General features: G+C 31.8%; 1 protein-coding gene and 1 long non-coding RNA gene across 2 annotated transcripts; one reads left to right on the top strand and one right to left on the bottom strand.

Annotated features, from left to right (window-relative positions):
• The first annotated feature begins 4447 nt into the window (after window positions 1–4447).
• On the top strand, window positions 4448–25068 carry LOC111717863 (putative aldehyde dehydrogenase family 7 member A1 homolog). Its single transcript, XM_023493321.1, has 20 exons — window positions 4448–4559; window positions 4641–4690; window positions 7157–7208; window positions 7767–7829; window positions 8081–8188; window positions 8897–8961; window positions 9438–9516; window positions 9917–9973; window positions 10432–10495; window positions 11216–11304; window positions 11616–11717; window positions 12014–12123; window positions 12917–12997; window positions 13431–13518; window positions 14652–14780; window positions 15570–15688; window positions 21279–21408; window positions 22794–22911; window positions 23238–23314; window positions 24889–25068. The coding sequence occupies exons 1-20, from the start codon at window positions 4545–4547 to the stop codon at window positions 24904–24906; spliced, it is 1614 nt and encodes a 537-aa protein (XP_023349089.1). The 5' UTR covers window positions 4448–4544; the 3' UTR covers window positions 24907–25068.
• Window positions 16351–18244, bottom strand: LOC111717864 (uncharacterized). Its single transcript, XR_002768938.1, has 3 exons — window positions 17753–18244; window positions 17222–17346; window positions 16351–16431 (listed from the first exon to the last, which is right to left on the bottom strand). It is a non-coding gene; the product is annotated as an uncharacterized LOC111717864 (long non-coding RNA).

A 25068-nucleotide genomic window follows, 5' to 3' on the forward strand; every position in this document is an offset into this window, starting at 1 on the left:
TAAAAGGTATAATTACAAATGATAAAATTACAAAAGATAGAATAAAAAAGATAGAATTATAAAAGGTAGAGTTACAAAAAATAAAATTACAAAAGATATAATTATAAAAGGTAGAATTACAAAAGATACATTTACAAAAGATACAATAACAAAAGATAGAATTACTTAAAAGGTATAATTACAAATGATAACATTACAAAAGATAGAATAAAAAAGATAGAATTATAAAAGGTAGAGTTTAAAAAAAATAAAATTACAAAAGATAGAATTAAAAAAGGTAGAATTACAAAAGATACATTTACAAAAGATACAATAACAAAAGATAGAATTACTTAAAAGGTATAATTACAAATGATAAAATTACAAAAGATAGAATAAAAAAGATAGAATTATAAAAGGTAGAGTTACAAAAAAAAAATTAAAAAAGATAGAATTATAAAAGGTAGAATTACAAAAGAAAGAATTATAAAAGATAGAATTACAAAAGGTAGAATTACAAAAGATACCTTTACAAAAGATAGAATTACTTAAAAGGTATAATTACAAATGATAAAATTTCAAAAGATAGAATTACAAAAGATAGAATTATAAAAGATACAATAACAAAAGATAGAATTGATTAAAAGATATTATTACAAAGAAAGAAATATAACTAAAGGTAGAATTACAAAAGAAACAATTGAAAAAGGTAGACTTACAAAAAGTAGATTTACAAAGGGTAGAATTGCAAAAGATAAAATTACAAAAGATATAATAACAAACGGTAGAATTACTTAAAGATATAATTATAAAGAAAGAAACACTAAAGGTAGAATTTCAAAAGAAAAATTGATAAAGGTAGAATTTCAAAAGAAACTATTGAAAAAGGTAGATTTACAAAAGTAAGAGTTACTAAAGGAAGAATTACAAAGATAAAAATACTAAAGTTAGAATTGAAAAAGGTGAAATTACAAAAAGTAAAATTACAGTAAGGTAGAAATATAAAAGGTAGAATTACTGAAAGCAGAATTACAAAAGATACATTTACAAGAGATAGAATAACAAAAAGAAGGATTAAAAAAAGTAGAATTGCAAAAGTTAAAAATTACAAATGAAAAAAATATAGAAATTGCAGTACACTAGATGTACTCAATTGACCACGCTGCAATTAAAACAGTGAAACCAGAAAACAATGAAATAGGAAGACGACATTAGAGCAGTAATTAAGTGTATTTGATTTTGTTACAAAGTAAATAATTTTAGGCAAGGTACCTTTACGAAACTTACAATCGAAACCCGGTTTTACCTAGAATATCTATTATTTAGATATTATTTTGCTAGTTAAAATTTAGTTTCCAATGCAGACATTTTCTGAAGAGCGTTCCTCCATGAAAAGATCAAGAACATGGAAAATGAAAAGATACAGAATATGGAAAATGGAAAGATCAAGAAAATTAATTATTTACAACTGTGTTTTTATTGTACCTTGCGGAACTATGCAGCTAAACTAATAGGGTAAATAGTAAGAATTAAACACTTTTTAAGATAGAGAATCGACGATATCTTTTACATTATTGCTCAGATAAATGTTAAAGGGTATTTTTATAGAATTGTGCATATTTAATTAGTGGGTTGACTTGAAAATACAAGGACAGTCCCTTTAAATTACCGGCTTCTGTTTTAACCGGGTCCATGTCTGTTCATGCATTTAATATTTCTTCTTCCAACCTACATGGGTTTCTATTATCTGGGGAAAAAAATCCATTTTGAAATATACAATTTTAGACCATTTTCGGTTTTCATCGTCTCCGGAATTCCAGAATTCCTGAACCTTTTCCATTTAAATAATGGAAAAATTCGGACTCATTTTCGTACACGTAAACCGTAAAGCGGAATTCCGTCGGTGGAAACCCTAAAACCTACCAAACCACCTCCTACACTTTACACTGATAACTGATAAATATTAAAATAGATTTAAAAAACAAGTTTTCACCTTCCCAGGGAGGAGATAATACGTAGATTCATAATTTGTTTTAAAAAATTAAAGCTGACCCTGACACATCCTGACTCCCCCGCCCCACCCTCACACCCCCTCCCCCATTTCCTGAATCCCCATTTACGCTCACATCCTCCCCTCCTCGCTCTCCCTCCTAGCCCCCTAACAATAAACATATAAACAGACTCTTTGACCGCAGTTTCATTTGTGTGTTTGTTATAGTAACATCTAACTTACTGGGTTACCCACAAAGGATGAGACTTCAGAGACGATTGTACGGAGTTTGTTTTCTTGCATTCAGGGTTTCTTTCTTGCATTTAGGGTTCCTTTCTTGCATTCAGGGTTCCTTTCTTACATTCAGGGTTCCTTTCTTGCATTTAGGATTCCTTTCTTACATGTAGGGTTCCTTTCTGGCATTTATAGGGTTCCTTACTTGTATTTAGGGTTCCTTTCTTGCATTTAGGGTTCCTTTCTTACATTTAAGGTTCCTTTCTTGCATTCAGGGTTCCATTCTTGCACTCAGGTTCATTTCTTGCATTCAGGGTTCCTTTCTTGCATCATTCAGGGTTCCTTTCTTGCATTTTTGGGTTCCTTTCTTTTATTAAGAGTTTCTTTCTTGCATTTAGGGTTCCTTTCTTGAATTTAGGGTTTCTTTCTTGCATTCAGGGTTCCTTTCTTGCATTTAGGGTTCCTTTCTTGCATTCAGGGTTTCTTTCTTGCATTCAGGGTTCCTTTCTTGCATTTAGGGTTCCTTTCTTGCATTCAGGGTTCCTTTCTTGCATTTAGGGTTCCTTTCTTGCAGTCAGGGTTCCTGTAGGCCAACACTGGTTCATATCTGTGCTTAATCTGTGCTCTTTAATTATGATGGAGGATTTAAGCATTCTAAATATAGTGCTTTTAGTCATTGATTTGGCAAAGAACGAAATAAGTTTACAATTACCGGGAATGATGTGTAAAGTGGAAATTCCGTACAGTCGTCTTTGAAGTCCCAATATTTGTGGCTAACACTGTATCATTTTATTGTGATGGCTTTTCGTTCGGTCTGTAAATTATCTCTGTATTATAAATAACGCTTTTTAACCGAGTGAGGATTTAGGAACTATAAAGTAAGAAAGTAAGGTATAGACGCAATTAACCTTAACAATTGACTTTTAACCCTATTCCTGCTGGGGNTGACTTTTCCTACATACCCAAAGCCCTCCCTTCAGGCCTAAAACCGGGCTTTAATACTAACTGCCTGAGTCCTCAGGCATACTGCCTGAATGATTGCTTTTTCCTGTAACAAACTAAATCTTTGTTTTGACCCACTTTCACTTTGCAGATTTTGATAAAATTTCGCTTTTTGGAAAGCCTTTGACAGAAAGAAACGAATTGCACAAGTTTTGCAAAACAAAAAAATTGCAAATTTCATGCAAACAACCTGTCATAGGAAATTTGCACATTTTTAGTTTTTCTTGATTAAAAATCAGGTTATTTTCTTTTTTAAACTCAATTTTTGCAAATTTGCAAATTTTTTTTCCAGATTCTAAAAGTAGAGCACTAGAGTTTTCCAATGATGTATCATTTGTCATATTTGGACATCAAACATGGGATTTAGAGGGGGGGGGGGTCAAATTGACCCCCCCCCAGCATATCCCGGTTTACAAGTACCCCAGCAGAGATAGGGTTAAAGTGGTATATAAATTGCATCTTTTATTAAATTCAATTTGTACTTTATAAGCATTAAGCATTAACACATTTTAGATTTTAAAAATGTGGTCTGCCTATGTGTGTAACTTTAAATTTTAAAAACTTAAAGAATTAGTTCAAATCTAAAAAAGTAGATAATACAAATGTTACGAATATTTACTTATATATTATATATTAATGTTATATAATGATTAAGATACAAAATTGTAACAACAATTATTTTTTTTTAATCCAAAAAAACTAATTCGGAAGACGACATTTATTCAATCGTGTTAGTATTTGATGTTGTTATTTATTGGTACCGTGCTGGGTAAACCCAGATTTGTATTTTCTAAATCATTATGTAACTGCAATACTTAAAACGCAGAAAACCAAAACCAAAGTTTAAATCGTCGCGTTTTAAGAGTTTCAGGTCGTCTTTACAGTCTATCCTTTATAGCTTGGAAATCAATTTATTGAGTGAAAATTATCGTTGTGTAATTTCTGTTTATAATTATAAACTTAATAGAAACTCATGTATAAAGAACTCAATAAAGGCAACTTTACAAAGTAGATTCATAATTTGTTTTAAAAAATTAAAGCTGACCCTGACACATCCTGACTCCCCCGCCCCACCCTCACACCCCCCCCCCCATTTCCTGAATCCCCATTTACGCTCACATATGCCAACTTTTCTATTCTCTCCCTAACTCAGTCTAGAGTCTACTCTCTAATCTTCTATGAACAACAGCTGACTGAATTACACAAACTGATTTTACGAAAATCCGCGAATCTCTTTTGTAAATGTGTAAGGTGCAACAGTGTGCACTGATGGTAGTTATTATTATTTTTTTTTCAGATATTTTAATTGCAGCGAGTAAAGCGTAAAATTTAGATAACAATGGCACACTTATTGGTAAGTCTTTTAATTATATCCTTTAATCTTAAATTTACTGCTTACACACATTTAAATATTTTTTTAAAATATTTTTTTCAGACTGTTGTAAGAACATCGAGTTTCAGGGCCGTACTTCATTCCAATATAAGGTACTAATTATTTATTTATTTATTTAAAATAAAAATTCCTAATTGTGTCTTACGTGAGTACTAAAATTCTGGAATGGAAAGACAACTTTTAGACTCAAGTTATGAACATATGACTCAGAAAGTGTACAATATAAACAGATCTATTTCACTTAAAAAGTTTTGCTTGAATGTTGTCTTCATTCTCCATAGCTTTCTGGTTTTACTGTATCTCTAGTATATTAAAATAACATTGCGATTGATAATGTTATTTTAACATTTTAAAAAGTTGACTAACTCCAGTATGAAGTTTTAAACCAAGCTGTTCCCGTGGTTCTACCAAGTTACCTCATCCAAATTTGAAGCAAATCGGTCAAGGGTTTAGAAACGGGCATATAAACACAGATTACTACTTTATATTAATTGATGCAAGGGATATATATGAAGCTAAAATCTTATTCTTACATAGTATTGAGAAAACTGTTTCTTATAAATATGATATCACGTTATATTCTAGCTGTATGCCATGCATGTGTTTGTTTATTTGTTTGTCCGATCATGAATAATTAACCCTTAGACCGATTTGCCTCAAATTTTGATTGGGGGACTCGGGAGACTCACGGGGATGTTCTTCGATTGGTTTTAGAATTCTAAATTGAGTGGGTCGACTTTAATAGCGAAAATTTAGTTTCCCGGTAAAATCATTCAGGTAAGGTTAAACGGTGGTAGAAAGAAACTATGAGAAACCTGGGCAGCGCTGAGTTCCTATAGCTAGTACATATATAACATTTTAATCTATATTTGCCTGTTTTTGTGTGTCGATCATAACTCAGGAACCCCATGTCTGATTTGCCTCAAGTTTCGGTGAGGGTAGGAGAGCTACGGAAATGTTATTATCTTGGCTAGCTTTGAGATTTTTAGTGTGTTGGTCCACTTTTATATGGCTATAGATACAAGCCTCTGTAGTTGGGGCTTCACGGCTTCGGCTACTTCCACTCGGGCATAACAGTATCATTGCACATGTCATGCTAACTCTGTAACCCAAGTACTCCTAAGGGAGGCGGAGGGTTGCCGGGAGGGGTGGTTTCCTGGAAACATTTGTGTTATTGGGATGTCCTAATAGATAGATAGATAGATAGATATGGAAAAGAGCTAAAGTCGTAATTAACGACAAGGGGCGGGTAAACGGCGATGATAACTATGAGTAACCTGGGCAAAAAATAAAAGCAATTAAATTTATTTACAGTTTTATTTAATTGAAATAAAACATCGCATTATTTTAAGATAGATATATTGCAACCTTCAGTTTCTGTAAAGGGACTGTAAACGTAATGTTTAAGTGACCCTCCATGCACAGATGGCAATGTCCGATTACAAGGATACCTTTGAAAGCTTTAATTGTCTGATAAAGTATGAATTATTTGTCAGTGTTTTTCTTTTCTTTAAACTGTTTATTTTCATTTGATACTTGCACACGCATTTCTTGTTTAAAGAAGCAATGGAAAAATTCGTAGAAATGAACACCTTTAGATATAGTAAATGCCCTACTCCATAAAGGTTTCTCAAACCTATATCTATCCAGATAAAATTCAGTTTCACTTAGCTATCAATGTCTAAATCGGTCACAATCTCGTCAACTATCAATGTCAACAAGGCCACTAGCTTATAAACTATCAATGCCAAACCAATGGGCATGATCTCGTAAGCTATTGATGTCAACTGGACACTAGCTCGTAACTATCAATGCCAAACCATTGGGCATGATCTCGTAAGCTATTGATGTCAACTGGAAACTAGCGCGTAACTATCAATGCCAAACCAATGGGCATGATCTCGTAAGCTATTGAAGTAAACCGGACACTAGCTCGTAACTATCAATGCTAAACCAATGGGCATGATCTTGTATGCTATTGATGTAAACCGGACACTAGCTCGTAACTATCAATGCTAAACCAATGGGCATGATCTTGTATGCTATTGATGTAAACCGGACAATATAGCTCGTAACTATCAATGCTAAACCAATTGGCACTATCTTCTCTACTTACTTGTTTAAAACAAGGAACGAGTATTCTCTCACAATAATAAGTACGGAGTCTCTATATCAACTGAGTATATTTCTAGGTGTTAGATTAAAGCGTAATTACAAGTTATATATGCGTTACTATATATAACATAGTTAATCAATCACAGTATGGGTTTTACGGAATTACTTATATGCGTATCCAAGTAAACTAAATCCCAATACATGTTTTGGGTATTTACAAATAAGCGTATTAACCTCTATAGACAATGTACAATGTAATTTATCTAGATTACTGTGGAGCCTCTGTATTTACTAAATAGAGTCATAAAAACAATTGTTAATATTAAGGTTTCAAGGGTATACAGATGTAAATCTGGCATTGTAATCTTTGAAAGGAAGGTGACTTGACAGTACGCTTTGCATTTTATTTCATCTATAATTTCAATTTTTGTTTTATATTTTAGATGTATGTCCTCTGGTCTTCTATTAAACGAACCTAAATACTCCTTTCTCAAGGTATATTTAGATTTTTATTTTTTGAGCACTTTATCACTCAAGGTCAAATTATGAATTGAATTTCATTATAGACGTGCCATGGATTAATCAAAGTGCTATAATGTTAAATTAAACTATACATAGAGCTGTGATTTTGGAATTGTTAACGATTCTTTTGATTGTTTTGAATAGTATTTTGTGTTCTTTCCGTATTCTGAGGAGTGCAATGTGGACCCCATTATTATATTTATATTAAAGGGGCTGTATAAGCCAATATCAAAGGACTTTCACGCAATGATGGCAATGTCCGATTTACAACGGTACCCTTAAGAGCGATGAATTATATATTTAGGTTTATACTTTTGAAAATCAATTGTTTTCAATTGAGGTTTCTCTGCAAATTTATAACTTTATACATTTTCAGAATTAAACATTTGATTTAATCAACCTAGAGAAGTATCTTCCCACATTGTTGATTTTAAGGGTAACATTGTGAATTTATAGGCATTGCCTTTACGTAAGGATCAATTGAAATTAACCTAACATTCCATTTAATAGTAATACTGTATCTCTTTATAGGATCTTGGCTTGGAGGAAACTAATGCCGGAGTTTATGACGGGGCATGGAAAGGTTCAGGAGAGGTAAGACGACAATTATTCAAAAGACGACATTTAAAACCTTATTTATATATAAATTTCCATCAAAATTCGATTTTCATTAAATTTTCTAAAATTTTGAAAATCTACGAAATTTTTTGTTAAAATCCGCGAACTTTTTTGTTTTGTTTTACGATGTACACAAAGAGAACATGTTCACAATTAAAATAGAAGATGGGCGCGAAGCGCCATAAAAAGGCTAGTTTTTAAAAATTGGTTATCAAACATTTGTGTAGATTGTGACCTCTATCTGTCCCTCTAATGGGCGTCCTATTGCCGCTGTAAGGACAGGAAACCTGCAGGATTATGAGGACTGTGTCAAGCAAGCTCAGGAAGCGTGGAAGGTATGATAGAATTAACAATATAATCATCATCGTTCATGAAGTAAATTTCAAATACACAAGAATCCCAATTGAACGTTTCATTCCTAATTAGGCTTAAAATTGTAAACAGATATGCAATTATATCAATGCAATGAAAACGAATTTTTTATTTAATTGATTTGATTGTTAACAAGATTTTTCGAAGTACAAGTAATCAAAGATAAACTTTTTTTTTATTGACAGCTTCTCTTGATATAAATCAAAATTGAAATCGAACAGCGCGGTGGCGTGGAAGGCTCTGAGAGCGATCCTGGCAGAAGGCTTCATTGTATTGATAGAATCGCCTACCACTCTAATGCGACCCCATATGGCACACTAAAACCGGGAATAATTTAGGAAATGATTTGGCCCTGGTAGTTTCAATCAAAGTAACCAAAAAATTGTTGAGTTTTCAAAATGAAATCAAGTTTCTTTTTATGATTGAAAATTGTTCAATTGTTTAACATAAACTTCACTAGAAGGGGATCTTTTATTTGGCGTACAGTCCCGTTTTGCTTTATATATTTTGTATTTGTACTGTACTGCTTGCCTTGGCTGGTTGAAATTCGGCCTGGTACATGAAATAAACTTAGAAATTTAGTCAGACTTTTCTTTTTTAGAATAACGATCAAATGCACGATTTTAATTAAGTGATTAATTATCGACTGATTTATTGATTGATTGATTTAGGTTTGGGCGGATATAACTCCGCCTCATCGTGGTGAAATTGTCCGCCAGATTGGAGATGAACTCAGGTGAGCAATGATTTAATATTTTGTCTGATTTATGAATTATGAATATTTTTGTAACTAAAGCTACAGGTCTGATCTAAAAACTCTAGTTTTGAAATGCCCTTGAAAAATTGATGTAGAAATATGTGTCACACTTTGATATTTGTTTAATAGCAAAAAAAAATATCTTTTACATTTCCCTGGCACCCAATCTAATAAAATTATCGGTCTATTTTTTTCCAATGAGATGGCATTTAAAAATTAAGTTTTGAACTATGAACATGTATTTTAACCCTACCTATATTTTCAAAGGCTTTTTTAGGGGGGGGGGTGTCCCTAGGCTTTACATAGATTCAGGCCCTCAGCCTTTATCCTGTTAATTTTCTTCATTTTCTTCATAAGATTAAAAATGATCAATTTTAGACTAGAAAATAAAAAAGTCTTTATGATTGTTTCCTTAATTCATCTTTCTCAAACTTTGTATTTGGGGATATTTTTAGGAGTCAGCTGTTACCCTTGGGGAAACTGGTGTCACTGGAGATGGGGAAAATAGTCCCCGAGGGGGTGGGGGAAGTCCAGGTAATATTTTGTATTATGTACGTAGACAATATGGGACATATGTTTTGGTTAACTTGATAAAGCTAAAACAACAATTGTTTACTGAAGATTTTAAAGATTTGTAAAAGAATAGGGTTCAGGAGATCAATTAAAATAGACGTTTTTTTGTACTTTTACAAAGAAAAACAATTCAAACGGCTGGACTGATTGGACTCAAATTTTGTGTGGACACTCATGGGTGGCCGGAGGGTGTTATAGGCTTAAAAAAAATTCAAAATTCTTTTTTTCTAAATTTTGTTTTAAAATTTTTTTTTATTTAAAAAAAATTTCAACATTTAAAAAAAAAAAATTTTCCACGGGCAACGCCGGGCCCTTCAACTAGTATTATAATAAATTCATATGTTGAAATTTTTTATTTCAGGAATATGTTGATATTTGTGATTATGCTGTCGGGCTATCAAGAATGTTTGCAGGACAGGTACAGTGAAACCCTTAATAACGAATACATCGAAAGAATTCATCAAATGTCGTATTCTTCAATTTCTGATGATGTAACGTAGCAGATATTTAGTTTTTTAATTAAATGATTATATGGAAATCTTTAAAACTGTTCACGCATATTCATGGCTATTTATTTTATTTCGCAATTACTGAAATTTACGTAATAAAGTATAAAACTCGTTGAAAAATTTTCAAGACGACATTTAATAAATTCTTCCGATGTATTCTTTACTAAGGGTTTCACTGTATATACAATACTTAATTTTTTTATAATGCCATAAGATGTATTTTTTTCTTCTCTTTTTCGGATTTCAAAAATAAAAAATAAAAATTTAGAAAAATAAATATGGTAATTTATCTTTTATAAGAAAAGCTCAGTTTTAAAATAGCAAAGTTTATGAAAAATTATAAATGATAAAAAAATGATTGAATTAGGTAATTCCAAGTGAGAGGCCGGGGCATGCTTTGATAGAAAACTGGAATCCTCTCGGAGTTATTGGTAAATATAAAATATTTTCAAAATTTGCTTCTATTTATTGCAATGCAAAATTTTTAGTTTAGTTTAGAGATCAATCAAATCCTTTGGGTTGATATTTTTAACCAAAGAAAAATATGTTGCTTAATGCTTAATAGAAAACTTATAGAAAATTGAATTTTTCTATGGGTTAAAACATCTCATATTCTTTTAGAGAACATTTAATGCCAAACAACCTTGACATTTGTTAAAACGGAATCCAAACAGTATCAATAATTTTGTTTCTCTTCGTGCCATGGTGGATCACATCAAACTGTTTAACATGGACTACTGTTAGACTCATAAAATTCAAGATATGATTTCATTTTTTAATTTGATTTTCAAACTATTGATGAGACTATTAATTTAAAACAGCATCAAATACAACACCATTAGGATGCAAAAATATATTGATTAGAAGACTTGAATTGATATGTAAATGTGTTCAGATCCCCGTTCTCGAAATGTTGCCTGAATTATAGAGATATTAAATACTGCACTATAGTTTCAGTAATAGTAAATATTTCCATTTTGTGTATAGCACTGATTTAAGTATTTATCTGTAATTGGATGATGAGATAGATAGAAAGATAGATGTTACTGCCATGTATAATATCTATTGGTTCAGAATAGACAACAAACACAGGACTAAACCCTGATTGGATCAGACGCTTACGGACTCGGCATACAAGAGTGACTGTTTAGGTATTATTACTGCTTTTAATTTCCCTGTAGCTGTTTATGGTTGGAACTCAGCTCTAGCAATGGTCTGCGGAGACACTATGATCTGGAAGGTAGAATTTTAAATTAAAGGGACAATAGACTAATTTCAAATAAAGGGAGTGTAGACGACATTAAGGTGACTCTTAACTGTCCAATTCATAAGCTTTACTGATTTAGTTTGAATAAGATATTCATGTGATTCTTTTTGAAAACTATTTTAACAATGAAAGGGACTTTATACTAATTACTTGAACTTAGAATTTCTGATCCCAATAAATGTGTAAGCTAAAGGTGCATGAAAACCTTCAATATTTCAAATATTACACATTTGTAATATGATAAAAAATTTCAAAAATTAAATTTTGAATATATTTTTGTGCAGGGAGCCCCCTCTACCCCTCTGACCTCAGTAGCAATAACAAGATGTGTTGCTAAAGTTTTAGAGAATAATAGTCTTCCTGGAGCAATATCTGCTCTATGTCAGGTTAGCAATATAACTATTTCCAATGTTACTGTATATGGAGGATCGTGTTAAACAATTGTATACGTCATTAACCAATGTTACTGTATATGGAGGAATGTGTCAAACAACTGTATATATCATTAACCAATGTTACTGTGTATGGAGGAACGTGTTAAACAATTGTATACATCATTAACCAATGTTACTGTATATGGAGGAACGTGTTAAACAATTGTATACATCATTAACCAATGTTACTGTGTATGGAGGAACGTGTTAAACAATTGTATCTGTCATCAACCAACGCCACTGTATAGGGAGGAACAGATGTAGGTCAGCGTATAGCAGAAGATCCACGTGTTAAACTAGTCTCATTTACCGGAAGTACTGAGGTTGGCAAGAAGGTAGCCATGACAGTTCAAAACAGGTTTTATTTTATTTTATAAAGTTAAATAATACTAATAAACAATGAAAAAGAAGAATATAATGATTAAATTAAAGGCATTAGTGTATTTTGTTGATTCTGCCAATGCTTCTTGAAACAGTAATATCTTTATTTTGTGTTTGGCAATAATTTTTGTATTTAACGTTACCATACTATCTTGTAAAATATCAATTTACTTTATAAATTTGTAAAGTTAATTGATTTTTTTTCTAACAGTGTGTATCATATCTAGGGTTTCCAATGCAAGTTAATTTTACTTGTATGCAATTGCGAGCCCTGTAAACTCCGCTCAATTCCGCGCAATTCAGTACAATTCCTCGCAATTCGAAAACAGTTGCGCACAATTCCACGCAACGTAATTTCAATTGGCAACCCTAGTATCGCCCAATTTCCAAAACATAAAAATTAAAAATTTACTGTAATAATAATGAATTGTGAGAAGGATTTTCTTAAACATTTCAATTTTTAAATATGTAAAGAATCTTTCTTTAATATACAGTGGTAGGCGAATATAACAATACAATGAAAACTACTTTCGTTTCCAAATTTGTTTTATATCTAGCTGTTAAACAGCATGGATGGATACACATTAACATCAAAGTTAAGAGAAGCTGTCAGCTAAAAAAATCTTTGATTACTTGTAAACTTGTAATTCGAAAAAAGCTTGATAAAAGTCAAAACATAAATAAAAAGTCGTCTTCATTCCATTGATAAAATCGCCTACCACTGTATGTTATTAAAAAAGATAATTACATTATAATCCCTTTATGTGAAGGTTTGGTAAACATCTGCTTGAGCTGGGAGGTAACAATGCCCTGATAGTAAATGAAGATGCTGATCTTGAAATGGTTGTCAGGTTAGCTTGTCTCTTATATCTACTCTGATACTCAATGAAGATGCTGATCTTGAAATGGTTGTCAGGTTAGCTTGTCTCTTATATCTACTCAGATAGTTAAGGAAGATGCTGATCTTGAAATGGTTGTCAGGTTAGCTTGTCTCTTATATCTACTCTGATACTCAATGAAGATGCTGATCTTGAAATGGTTGTCAAGTTAGCTTGTTTCCCAATTACTGTTAAAAACACCAAAGCAAAAAACAAATGTTTTAAGGTTTTAAGTTAGTGATATAAAATCAAAAGCCAAGGCATTGTGACAATTTAATGTTCATAAGCTAGTATTTAATAAGGTTCAAGAACTATAATTTATCATTTGATTGTAAAAAATTTTATTTTCAATTCAGAGGAAAAAGTGTATTTATGATTTTCAATAATATTGTTTTTATTTTGCTAGATCAGCTGTGTTTGCTTGTGTTGGTACCGCAGGACAAAGATGTACAACGCTCCGAAGATTAATCCTCCATGAGAAGGTTTATGACGAGGTATTTTTTAACATTATTTCTGCCTAGCTGTTAATAGCGCAATGTGTAGAGATCAGGACTGCCAGATGGCTATTTTTCCAGCCACATTTCCTTAAAATGGCTTTATTTCACAGCTTTGACCAAATGTGGCTTATATGGCTTTAAAGTGTTTTTTTTCAGGATTTAAAGTAAAACCTTATATTTTGCCTTGTTTAATGTACAAATCATTTATCATGTTATTATCATATTTCATTTTGTTCAACCGTGTTTACAATTAGCCAGCATTTAGAAACAGCAAAATTGTTCTTGAAAAAGTTTAATCATTAGATCTGAGGACTTCACATAATTCAATCAGCCCTCGAACTCATGGCATGCAGAATTGATCTCATCCCTATAAAAGTTTTGCAGCAGGTTCTGTATTATAGCTGAAGTCTTTTACATTAAGTATCTTTTTCAAACTTCTTCATTAATTCTCTTCAGTCTTAAGAAAATGTCTTTTTTGAGTTTGATATCTTATGTTTTTATAAATTTCGCAAGATTACATGTTAAAATTGAAAAAAAAACTTTTAAGGAATAAAAGATAACCAGTAAAGGGTTAAATATCTACTTTATTAGCAAAAAATGTTGCTTAGTATTGGCTCTTTTTACTATCACAAATGGTTGGAATGGCTCTTTTTAAAAATTATAATGGCAATTTTTCTTGAAATCTGGCAGGCTTGGTAGAGATCACAAAAAAATTTATTTTTCTTGTCGACATATTTTTCTCCTTCATTTTTTTTGTTCTGTTGTTGAATGTCCCTCCTGGAAATTTAGAAAAAATATATTTTTACAAAACACTATTAATTTTAAGCTTTAGATAAAAAAAATATGTTTTTGTCTCATGAAAAAGATGAAGTACACAGAGTATAAGTGTTTTTTTTGCAGGAAAAATCTGCACTGAATTAGTTATTGAGTTGCTCAGTAAGATTGTTAGCGATCAATATCAAATTCAATTAATTCTAGCTGTTCATAGCCGAACAAAGTTTTTAAAGTTTTTGAATAGTTAGACTATGAAAATAAGTGTCACCGCAAATCGGTTGTTGAGAGACTTCCGGATTTTCTCGTGGAGTCTCTGTGAGTCAGGATTAACACTTTTTAACATTGCGGATTTACAGGTTTTGGAGAAATTGAAGAAGTCGTATTCCTCTATCGTGAAGAGGGTTGGAGATCCACTAGATGATGGAACTCTATATGGTCCTCTACACTCAAAACAAGGAGTGCAAGCATATCAGAAGACTATCCAGGTACAGACTGACCGATAAATGATTTTTATAATTTTGTACATGGATTTTAGACATGGATATAATTGACCATGTGGCCGCAGCGCTCGGCCCCCTAGCCTGTCCTAGCCGCAGCGCTCGGCCCAGAAAGTGTCTGAGCCTAACCTAACCCTAAATAATAATAAATAAATACTAATTTGGTCATGTAATAGGAGGGGGGGGGGCCTGGGGGGGTCCGAAAATCGTTCACTAGGACGGACCCGAAATTGATAGTGTGTAACTGTTGAAACTATATACAGGGTTACAAATAAAGAATGAGACTTCAGAGACGACTGTACGAAAACTGTATGTCTCCTGAAATTCTTTAATCGCCATTTTTCGTGTTCATCAGTCGTCTTTACAGTCTCATCCTTCTACCCTAGATTGCTAAAAATATCGAGGCACATTTTTAAATTTGATTGTATCAAAAATCAAGAAATTCCTTAGAATCATTTTATAATTAAAGGGACTGTAAGTTCATGTGACCCTTCAACCCGATTCACAACTTTATCCTTGTCACCTTTATTTCATCAAAACGGTGATATTTTCGTTTTTATAGGTTTAATTCAGTGTTTAATTTTGATAATTTTGCAAATCACTTTTGCAGAGAAATCACAATTGAAAATAATAATTTTCAAAATTAAAACATTATTATCTTATCCATACTTGATCAGATAAAGCTTCAAGAATACCGTTGGGGGATACTTGAAATTACGATGACAGTACCTTTAAATTGAAAAGAAGACGACAATAATTTCTCTTTTTTATCATCAGGATGCTGTGAGGGAAGGAGGTAAGATTGAGTTTGGAGGCAACCTGATGGATAGAGAAGGGAACTACGTAGAACCAACAATTATATCTGGACTCAACCATGATTCTCCCGTTGTACACAGGTAATAGAAAAGGGAACTACGTAGAACCAACAACTCAACCATTTTTCACCAGTTGTACACAGGTAATGGATAAAGAAGAAAACTATGTAGAACCAACAATAATATTTTGATTATGATAGACAACATCTGCCACATTATAGATCAGATAAAGGTAAATACGACAACATCTGCCCCATTATAGACCAGATAAAGGTAATTACGTCAACACCTGCCACATTATAGATCAGATAAAGATAAATACGTCAGCATCTGCCACATTATAGATCAGATAAAGGTAAATACGTCTACATCTGCCACATTATAGATCAGATAAAGGTAAATACGTCAACATCTGCCACATTATAGATCCGATAAAGGTAAATACGACAACATCTGCCACATTATAGATCAGATAAAGGTAAATACGTCAGCATCTGCCACATTATAGATCAGATAAAGGTAAATACGTCAACATCTGCCACATTATAGATCAGATAAAGGTAAATACGTCTATATCTGCCATATTATAGATCAGATAAAGGTAAATACGTCAACATCTGCCACATTATAAATCAGATAAAGGTAAATACGACAATTTCTGCCACATTATAGATCAGATAAAGGTAAATACGTCTACATCTGCCACATTATAGATCAGATAAAGGTTGCAACTCAAGAAAGGATTACCTGCGTAGTTTTTGCATGTTGAAGAGCTAGTTTCTGCAAGGCATCCAGGTAAATATCCTTTGTGGTCACTTATAGTTCTTAATGTTTAATTGATCTCTACTGAGTGTTAGGTTTGGGTAAAAACATGAAAATTATCTTTTTTTGACAGTTTTGTTGACAAGATAAAAATTATTTATATAAAATAGTCAAGCCTACATGTTAAGACTAAAAAATGAAATAGCAGAGTCCGAATTAAATCAATTTATGCCCCGTCTCAAATCAGCCAAAAACAGATTTCAATTGAGCGCCGGCTTAAATTATGAAACTGTATTAAATACAATTTTAAGTGGAACAAATTTTTGAGCCTCATCTCAAATTTAAGCCGCGGCCCAATTTTTTTTTTAACTCGTTCGGCCTCAGTTCACTAGAAATTAATACACCTCTCCCTATGATAATTGATAATTTTATATTTGGAACAAATTTCTTTTTTTGGGACAAATTCACTCACTTCGGAATAAATTTCATTTTTGAAGTAAATTCACACTTTGACTTTTGAGCACAAAACGCAATTTGGGACAAATTACATTTTTGAAGCAAAGTTACACTTTGCTCACTAAGCGCGCTTTGGAACATTTAGTGATTTTGCAATATTTATCAGAGGCAGAAATTAAAAAATTTGTGCTGCGGCTGAAATTTGAGAAGCGGCTCAAATATGGTTGGATCTACTTAAAATTGTATTCAATGTTTCAAGATATAAGCCGGCGCTCCATTTAAATTGTTTGTTTTTTGGCGGATTGAGTCCCGGCTCCAATTCATTAAATTCGGACTCAGAACAAGTTTTTTAATTAGAGATATCGTAAATCTGAAAAACTTAAAAGATGATTAGACCTGCACGGTATAACCTTCACGGAAAATCCTCGAGGAATGATGGATGAAGTTAATCTGTCACTCCTGTATGCCGATCCATTAGCGCCTGATCCAATCAGGGTTCAGTCATGTACTTGTTGTCTATTCTGTACCAATAGAAATAGTATGGTGGTAACATCTATCTCATTATCCAATTAGAGATATTTATCCTTCAATCGGCGCTATTAGTAAATGGAAATATATACTTATACTGAAATTATAGTGAGATTAATCTGTATAAGATCTTCATTAGTTGGAGATCAAGGCTTGATCTCAAGATTAACAACACAAAATTGTTTTACTTCAGAGCGGGGAACTTTTCTCTTGAACGGATATCCATTATTCCTAAATCTTGATGAACAATCCTGATATCCGCAGTGGATACTTTTATATTGTGAATCTCGGATCAAGCATTGATCTTCATCTTGAGAATATGTAAACGTAATATTGTTTTAAAGTTTGGACACTCGTTATATCACGTTATCACAGATATAATGTATGATAAATTCTTACCTGACTTTTTGAAAATACCCCAAATATTTGAAATAAGAAATCTGCCAAATTTGATGTAGAGTCTGTGTAGAGTCTGTGTAGAGTCTGTGTAGAGTCTGTGTAGAATGATGAGTGTACGAGTATCAAATGAAGAGAGAAAAAGACTGACTGGTTTTAACAGAAAGCCATATTTCTCCCTCCAGGCTTAACTCTTTATATCTTCTTTTGAGGAATTCTTTTCAAAGTCCCCATTTTGCATTTCCATCTGTTTTCTCTTCTAGTCCATTTGTTCCTAATCGTCTCCATTTTGTTTTACTCGTCTCCATCTTGGAAACGTGGTAGCATTAAGCTTTAAAGTAGATTTATAATTTGAAAGGCAATTCAAAATTTCTTTTTTAATTTTCATGAAATATAAGTTTAAACAATATTAGATTATAAATGATAATTCAGAACTTTGTATTTGTAAGACATTCTGCTGTAGACGGAGTCAAAACCAAGCTTTAAAGCAGTTCGACTAAATGCAGGACCTAACTGCCTGCGTTTCTGTATACCAAGACGAAACAAAATAAATAGAATTCGGTAAAAATACTGGCTTCCCATTGGTTAACGCTAAACGAACTTAAAAATGAAGAGCCAATGAGAGGCCAGGACTTGTGACGCCAAGACGTAGGTTAGAAAGGGGGGCCACAGAGGGGACAGCTGTATATATATATATATGCACCAGAACCTTCTTATAGGGATAGAACAAAATAATTATCCGTTCGAAACAATTAGATCCTCTTAACCCTATAAAGGATGTGGGGTCCCAAGCCCCCCCCCCCAGAATAGGCGTAGGGTTGAAATGCACGTTTATATCTCAATTTTTCAAGGCCAATTCATTGAAAAAAAATTAGACGGATAACTTAGGTTTGGGTTTAAACAAAACCGCCAAAAAAAAAGTAAAAAAGTGTAAAAATATTTTTTTTTTAAACAAATATTAAATATTAAACACATGTTTCTACATCCATTTATTAAGGGTTTTTCAAAAATATAGTATTTAGATCTGTAGCTTTAGTCACAGGCAAAATTCTCTCTTTAATATAAAATTAATAGTTTATTCAATAATTTACCTTCGAAAAAAATTAGTTTACGGTTGCAGAGGACCATGAATATATAGTTACAGTATATTAAACATTCCGTACAGTTGTATCTGAAGTATTATCTTTTGTGGGTAACCCTGTATATTAAGACTTTTTTTATATTTTTAAAAATTGATTAAATCACAAAACTAAACTAACAAAAAAGCATGAAATAGAAAATAAGAAAACTTTTTTTTAGATAGAAATAAGTTCCAAAATAAAAGTTCTCAGTCTTTTAATAATTTAATTTAATTTACCGTAATTTTTCATTTTTTACGAACACTCCCTTTAAAATAAAAAAAGTCATATTAGCACGCGGTTTCTTGCTAAAAATAGAGCGCAATTGCGGGCCCTGTAATTTCCGCACAATTACGCTTACTTCTGAGCAATGCGAGAACAGTTGTGCGCCATTTCGCACAACGGAATTCCGATTTGAAACGTTATCTGTGCAAAGCCTAGGTTTACAACTGACGAATGAATGACGTATTGCCGCCATTAGATTCTGTACAGTCTGATTTTCTATGAATCATTGATTTATCATAATTTTTCTCATCGTTATATCCATGGCAGGGAGGTTGGAAGGGGGGGGAGGTCAAAGGAATATACAGGGGGCTAATCCCCACCCCGCTTTAGATATAAAAACTACAGTTTTTGGGTTACCCGCCCCCTCTGAATAAATTGTTACACCCCCCCTGCATACGCCCCTGAGAAGGGTGGTGCTTAGACATATTCAATGTGGGGGGGGGGGGCCTTAAATGTATAATCTATATAATAAAAGCTCTTTAGCTCATTTCTTTGTATAAATGTTAGCTTTAGATGGCCAAACGGCTGGACCGAATGGGCTGACATATTTCAGGGAACTTTTGAGTACCCATGAGGTAATATTTTTTTTTTTTGAAAATTGGAATCTGCTTAATAGTATATTACTATTAATTCTATTATAATTATATATTTTCTTCATTTTATTATTAATATCAATATTATTATTAATCATATTATGTTTATCATTATTTTAATTATAATTTTCTATATATTTGATAAATAAAAGAGGGGTTCAATTGATGAAAATTCAAGTTAAGGAAGTTAAGGAATTCATTACTTTTCTGGACTCCATTCTTAATATCCTTGTATCTTTGCAACAGAAAGTCGTAGATCTGATAATATGAACTAGCTGAAGTGCCCGGCGATGGCCGTGGACATTTTGTTTTTAATTAAAAAAGATTAATTTCGAATTTTCAGAAAAAATATCGATTTTTGAAGAAAATTTGAATATTTTTGCCTATGCTTGGATAGTTANCCCCCCCCCCTTCATAGGTACCCATTAAGGGTTTCCTCAAAAAAAGTTTGGCCAGCTATAGTTGGCATATAGATATATGTATCAACAAAAATTCATACATGAGCGAAAAGCTTTTTTATTTAGATTTGAAACAATCATTTATAAATCAAGAAATAAAAGTTTTAGATATCGTAGGTGTCAACCATTATGTTGTAAATAGTGTGGCGCGAAAACCCAAAATCCAAATTTCATACATTATTGGATTTATTGCAACAAAGATTTTCTTATGAGCTATAAAATGTTGAAATCCAATGAATTGAAAAGTGAGTCTTAACATAGATTTAGTTTGGTAAAGTTAAAACATGGCATTCAGCCCAAGGTTGTAAGGCAAGGAAAGTCATTTCAGAAGTGTACACATCTTTAGTACTGCAGTGTACTGTCTCTGGGCGCTAATGTAAACACAAGACGGATGTCGAAGCCTGACATGGGATAAATAACTATCTTTATATATATATATATATATATATATTGTTTCCCTGTCTGTTTGTTTGTATCCAAAAAATGTCAAAACGGCTGAACCGAACGAGCCCTAATTTTTTGTGGGACCTTGCGTGACCCCAGGTATAGGTTTCTGGAAAAACGAGTTTTCAATAATTTGCCACTAACAAAATTCGATTTTCGAAAACTTTGAAATTTCACGAAATTTACTTTATGAAATCTGCAAAATTTGTTGTTTACTTTTGTTTCACAATGTACACAATGAGAAAATATGTTCACAATTGAAATAGAAGATGGGCACAAAGGGCCCTAAAAGCCTAAGATATAAAATTTCTAAACTAGCACCGGTTGGATTTTATCTAAACTAAGACCAAGTTAAAATTGAAGTTAAAAATAGATTTTCAGAGCAAGGAACAAAATTAGTAAGTTGATTTACTGCAAAGAATAACAGGGCCTTTGCCTCATTATAGATCAGATAAAGGTAAATACGACAACATCTGCCATATTATAGATCAGATAAAGGTAAATAAGACAACATCTGCCCCAATATGATAATAATTTGATAATGATATGATAATGATATGATAATGATATGATAATGAAAATAGTAAAATATTAAATAATTAAAATAATAAAATAATTATAATACTTTTAGAGAAACCTTTGCTCCAATTGTCTACGTGTTGAAGTGTTCTAGCCTTGAGGAGGGAATATCAATTAATAATGAAGTAGAACAGGGGTTGTCGTCTTCACTCTTCACTAAAGATCTAGGAAATGTTTTCAAGGTAATATACAGGGTGTAGACCCCCTCCCCCCCTCCTACATATAGACATGACAAGGTATTGTGATTCCAAATCATTTTATGAACTGCAAAAAAGTAGGAAACATAGTTACAAGTATAAATTGAATAGGAACATAATAATGGAATTAGATTTCGGCGTTGGGACATTTCATAGAAAAATATTTCAAAGATAGGACATTTCATAGATAGGACATTTCATAGAAAGACATTTCAAAGACAGACATTTCATAGATAGGACAATTCACAGATAGGACATTTCATAGACAGAGAAGATTTTCCATAGACAGAGGAGATTTTTCTATTTACGAAACTTTGCTTTCTTTGATTTTTCATAGACAAGAACAAATGTAAATACAGTGCTCCAAATATACATTGTTACAACGAATTTAAAAATCATTAAATACAAAATGTATTTTTTTAAGAACTTTGAATTCAACTTTTTCATCTGTGAATAAAAGTTTTCACTAATAATGTTTTTGTTGAATGAAAATGCTCGAGTGAATTGTTAAAAATCTGCTAAACATAATTGGAAAAACTTTTTATAGACAGGGAAAAATATGAAGATGAAAGGAAAGAAAAAAATTATTATATTAATAGTTTTCACATTCTATAATGAAACCAAACAATTTTATTTCCCTTGTAATTGGAAATAAAATAAAAAAGGTTCAACTTTCGAGTTTGCAAACTCGAGTAAACTTTCTTTAAAATAAGTTGCTTTTACTTTTTAAATTTTTAAACAATCATCTCAGTTTTGCGAAAATTTGCGTTTGTATTTCGCGGAAAAATGCAAAAAATAATTAGTTATAATTAATCATTTCTCTTTCTTAACTTTGCATTTTTTCTTCGCCTAAATTATAACATTTGTTTTTTTTTCGCGGAATTTTCTCATTTTTTCGCGACATTTTCGCTTATCTTGCAAGTAAACGAAATGGGAAAAAAATACGAAATTTTCGCGAATTAACCCTCTTCGCTGGAGACCTTAGTTCAGAGGCTAACACAGTACACACTTATTTTACACCACAATATGTTTTTTTCAGCCGAAAAAAAAGGAATTCAGATTTTCCCATAACCCAAATTTTCTAATCCCAGTATCTTTGCAACCTGATTATGTAACCCTTTTATTTCAAACTTAAAATTTGTTGATCTAACAGTATTTATAGTTTAAAATATCTAAAGTCTACCACATTGGGTTGCCAAAATATAGGGATTAGAAAATCAGAGTTTGCGGCAAAGACCCGATTTCTTGAGGTTCTAAAAGTTGCCCAATCATAATATGAGGTAAATTGTTCAAGTGTTTCATGAGTTATGATAGAATTTACAAACAAACATAACATATTGCTAATTATTTATATAGATTACTAATTCTAGTGGTTGGGACCCAAAGGATCAGATTGTGGAATTGTCAACGTGAATATCCCAACCTCTGGGGCAGAAATCGGCGGAGCTTTCGGCGGAGAAAAGGCAACCGGCGGCGGTCGGGAATCAGGTAATTAGGGGTAAAATAGTCGCCGGTGTTTTGAAACATTGAAATGTTTTGAAGTAATTGGCATAGTTATCTTATTGAAAAGACACTACAAATAACTCCCAATAAACTTATATCATGGTAACCTGTTGCAGTAAACCGTTACGATATCATGTTGCACAGATATAGGGTATTGAGTTTGAGGAGAGTCATCTGTTCCTAAAATACTAAAAACTTTATTCAATTCTAAATTATAATTTTTCGTACTCAATAGATTATGGGAGATATAGTTCAAATAAATGCTTATTTTCAATTATCTTTAAAAATTATGAACAATTTCACTTGTCAAGGGTCTGACTCCTGGAAACAGTATATGCGAAGATCCACCTGTACTATTAACTACACAAAGGAGCTACCCCTAGCACAGGTTAGTAAGGTCGTCGTCGTCAATATGATGAAGACGACTTTCGATTTTTATTTTTATTGCTGACAATCTTTTAAACAGCATGGTTAAAAAAACATAGAAACAAAGGGAAGCTGTCAACGTCTCCTTGTATATTGATGTAAACTTGTAATTTGGAAAACACTTTTTTAAAATCTAAACTGAAATAGAAAAGTCGTCTTCATTGTTCTCATATAAACGCCGATCACGGTAAAAAAGATTCTATATTCAAACAAAAAACATTAAAAAAATCTGAAGGGACATACCGGCTATGTAAGGTAGTTAAACTGAGTATGCATGTTGTGGACAAATTCTTTAGGATTCATTTAAGACATATAAAACTTTTTAAAGATCTGTAAATCATGAGTATGAGCGCAAAGTCGACGTTCAAAATCGTACTTCAGAATCGGTTTTTTTTAAATTATTAAATAATGACTACAAAAAATGTAAACAAAATTCTACAGTAAACTAATTAGTTGTTTAGGAACAGGTTGAGAAATTAAAAATTAACTCTTATCTAAAATAAGTAAGCTTATTCAATTATTAGTTTCTATAATCTCTCTTTAATCACAAAGATTTTCTGCAGATTTTCTGGAATTTTTATTAAAAAGATGACATTTGAAGAATTTGAAGAAATCTGCGAACAAATTCATGGAAATAGGAAATTCAATATAATGATGAAAAAAGAATTAATAAATTCTAACTTCGATTTATTGACAAATTTCTTTTGAAATATATGTTCCTAAACATCCAATTAGTTTACTATAGAATTTTTACTATATTTTTTTTCGTCGTTATTTAATAATTAAAAAAAAACGATTTTGACCGTCGACTAGTTTGCTCTCAAGCTCAGTAATTATACATCGTGGAAACCGTTTATATGTCTCAAAAGAATCCTAAAGAATTTGTCCATAACACTGCATACTCAGTTGAACTACCTTACATAGCCGGTCTGTCCCTTTAACATTTTTTTAATCTTTTACTCCTAATGTATAAAAAAAATTGGGCTGAATTTGATCATTGGAAATGTGATTTTGTTTCTGTCAATTTTTTTCTGTCGTCGTAAAATATATTTATTAATTGAAGACTATTTTCGATTTTAAATTTTTATTTCTATACCATGCTTTCAAACAACATGGATAATAAACATGGAAACAAAGAGAAGATTTAGATTAACCACTTCTCTTTGTTTACTCGTAGACTTGTATTTGTTAAGAAAACAAAATAGAAGATTTGTTTGTATTGTATTGGTATAAACGCAGACTACTTCAGTAAAAATTCAATATTTAAACAAAAACAGTAAAAAGTTGTCAACATTTTTTATTACTTTACATCTTAATTGTAAAATATTGGTTGAATTTGATAAATTGCAAATATATTTATTTCTGTAAATTTTCTGGAGATTATCATTATCAAAAAAATTACTAATCATACTGTGTGGGTCAGTAGCATGTACCTTTATTTTTTTAGGAAACACTTGCTTTAAGCTTGGATAGTTAATGATAAATCTGACTCGACAAACCTTGAACATTTGTAATATTAAATATTTTCTATTTTAGGGAATTAAGTTTGAGTAATCTTGACAGAAACATTTTCTTTGTTACGTGAACAGACTTCTATCCTTCCCAACATTCTGACTAATATACCCATCTATAAACATATCAATAAATGAAAACCTAATTCTGTCATATTATTTGTAATAAATAATATAATTATATTTTAATAAATAAGATTAGAAA

This window comes from Eurytemora carolleeae, unplaced genomic scaffold (genome assembly GCF_000591075.1).
Source record: "Eurytemora carolleeae unplaced genomic scaffold, Eaff_2.0 scaffold456, whole genome shotgun sequence".
NCBI classification, from domain to species: Eukaryota; Metazoa; Arthropoda; class Copepoda; order Calanoida; family Temoridae; genus Eurytemora; species Eurytemora carolleeae.

Coding starts and splice junctions, on each gene's coding strand:
- LOC111717863 (XM_023493321.1), top strand. Junction 7,830..8,080: donor CATGGAAAGGTTCAGGAGAG/GTAAGACGACAA, acceptor ACATTTGTGTAG/ATTGTGACCTCTATCTGTCC. Junction 13,519..14,651: donor ATGAGAAGGTTTATGACGAG/GTATTTTTTAAC, acceptor GCGGATTTACAG/GTTTTGGAGAAATTGAAGAA.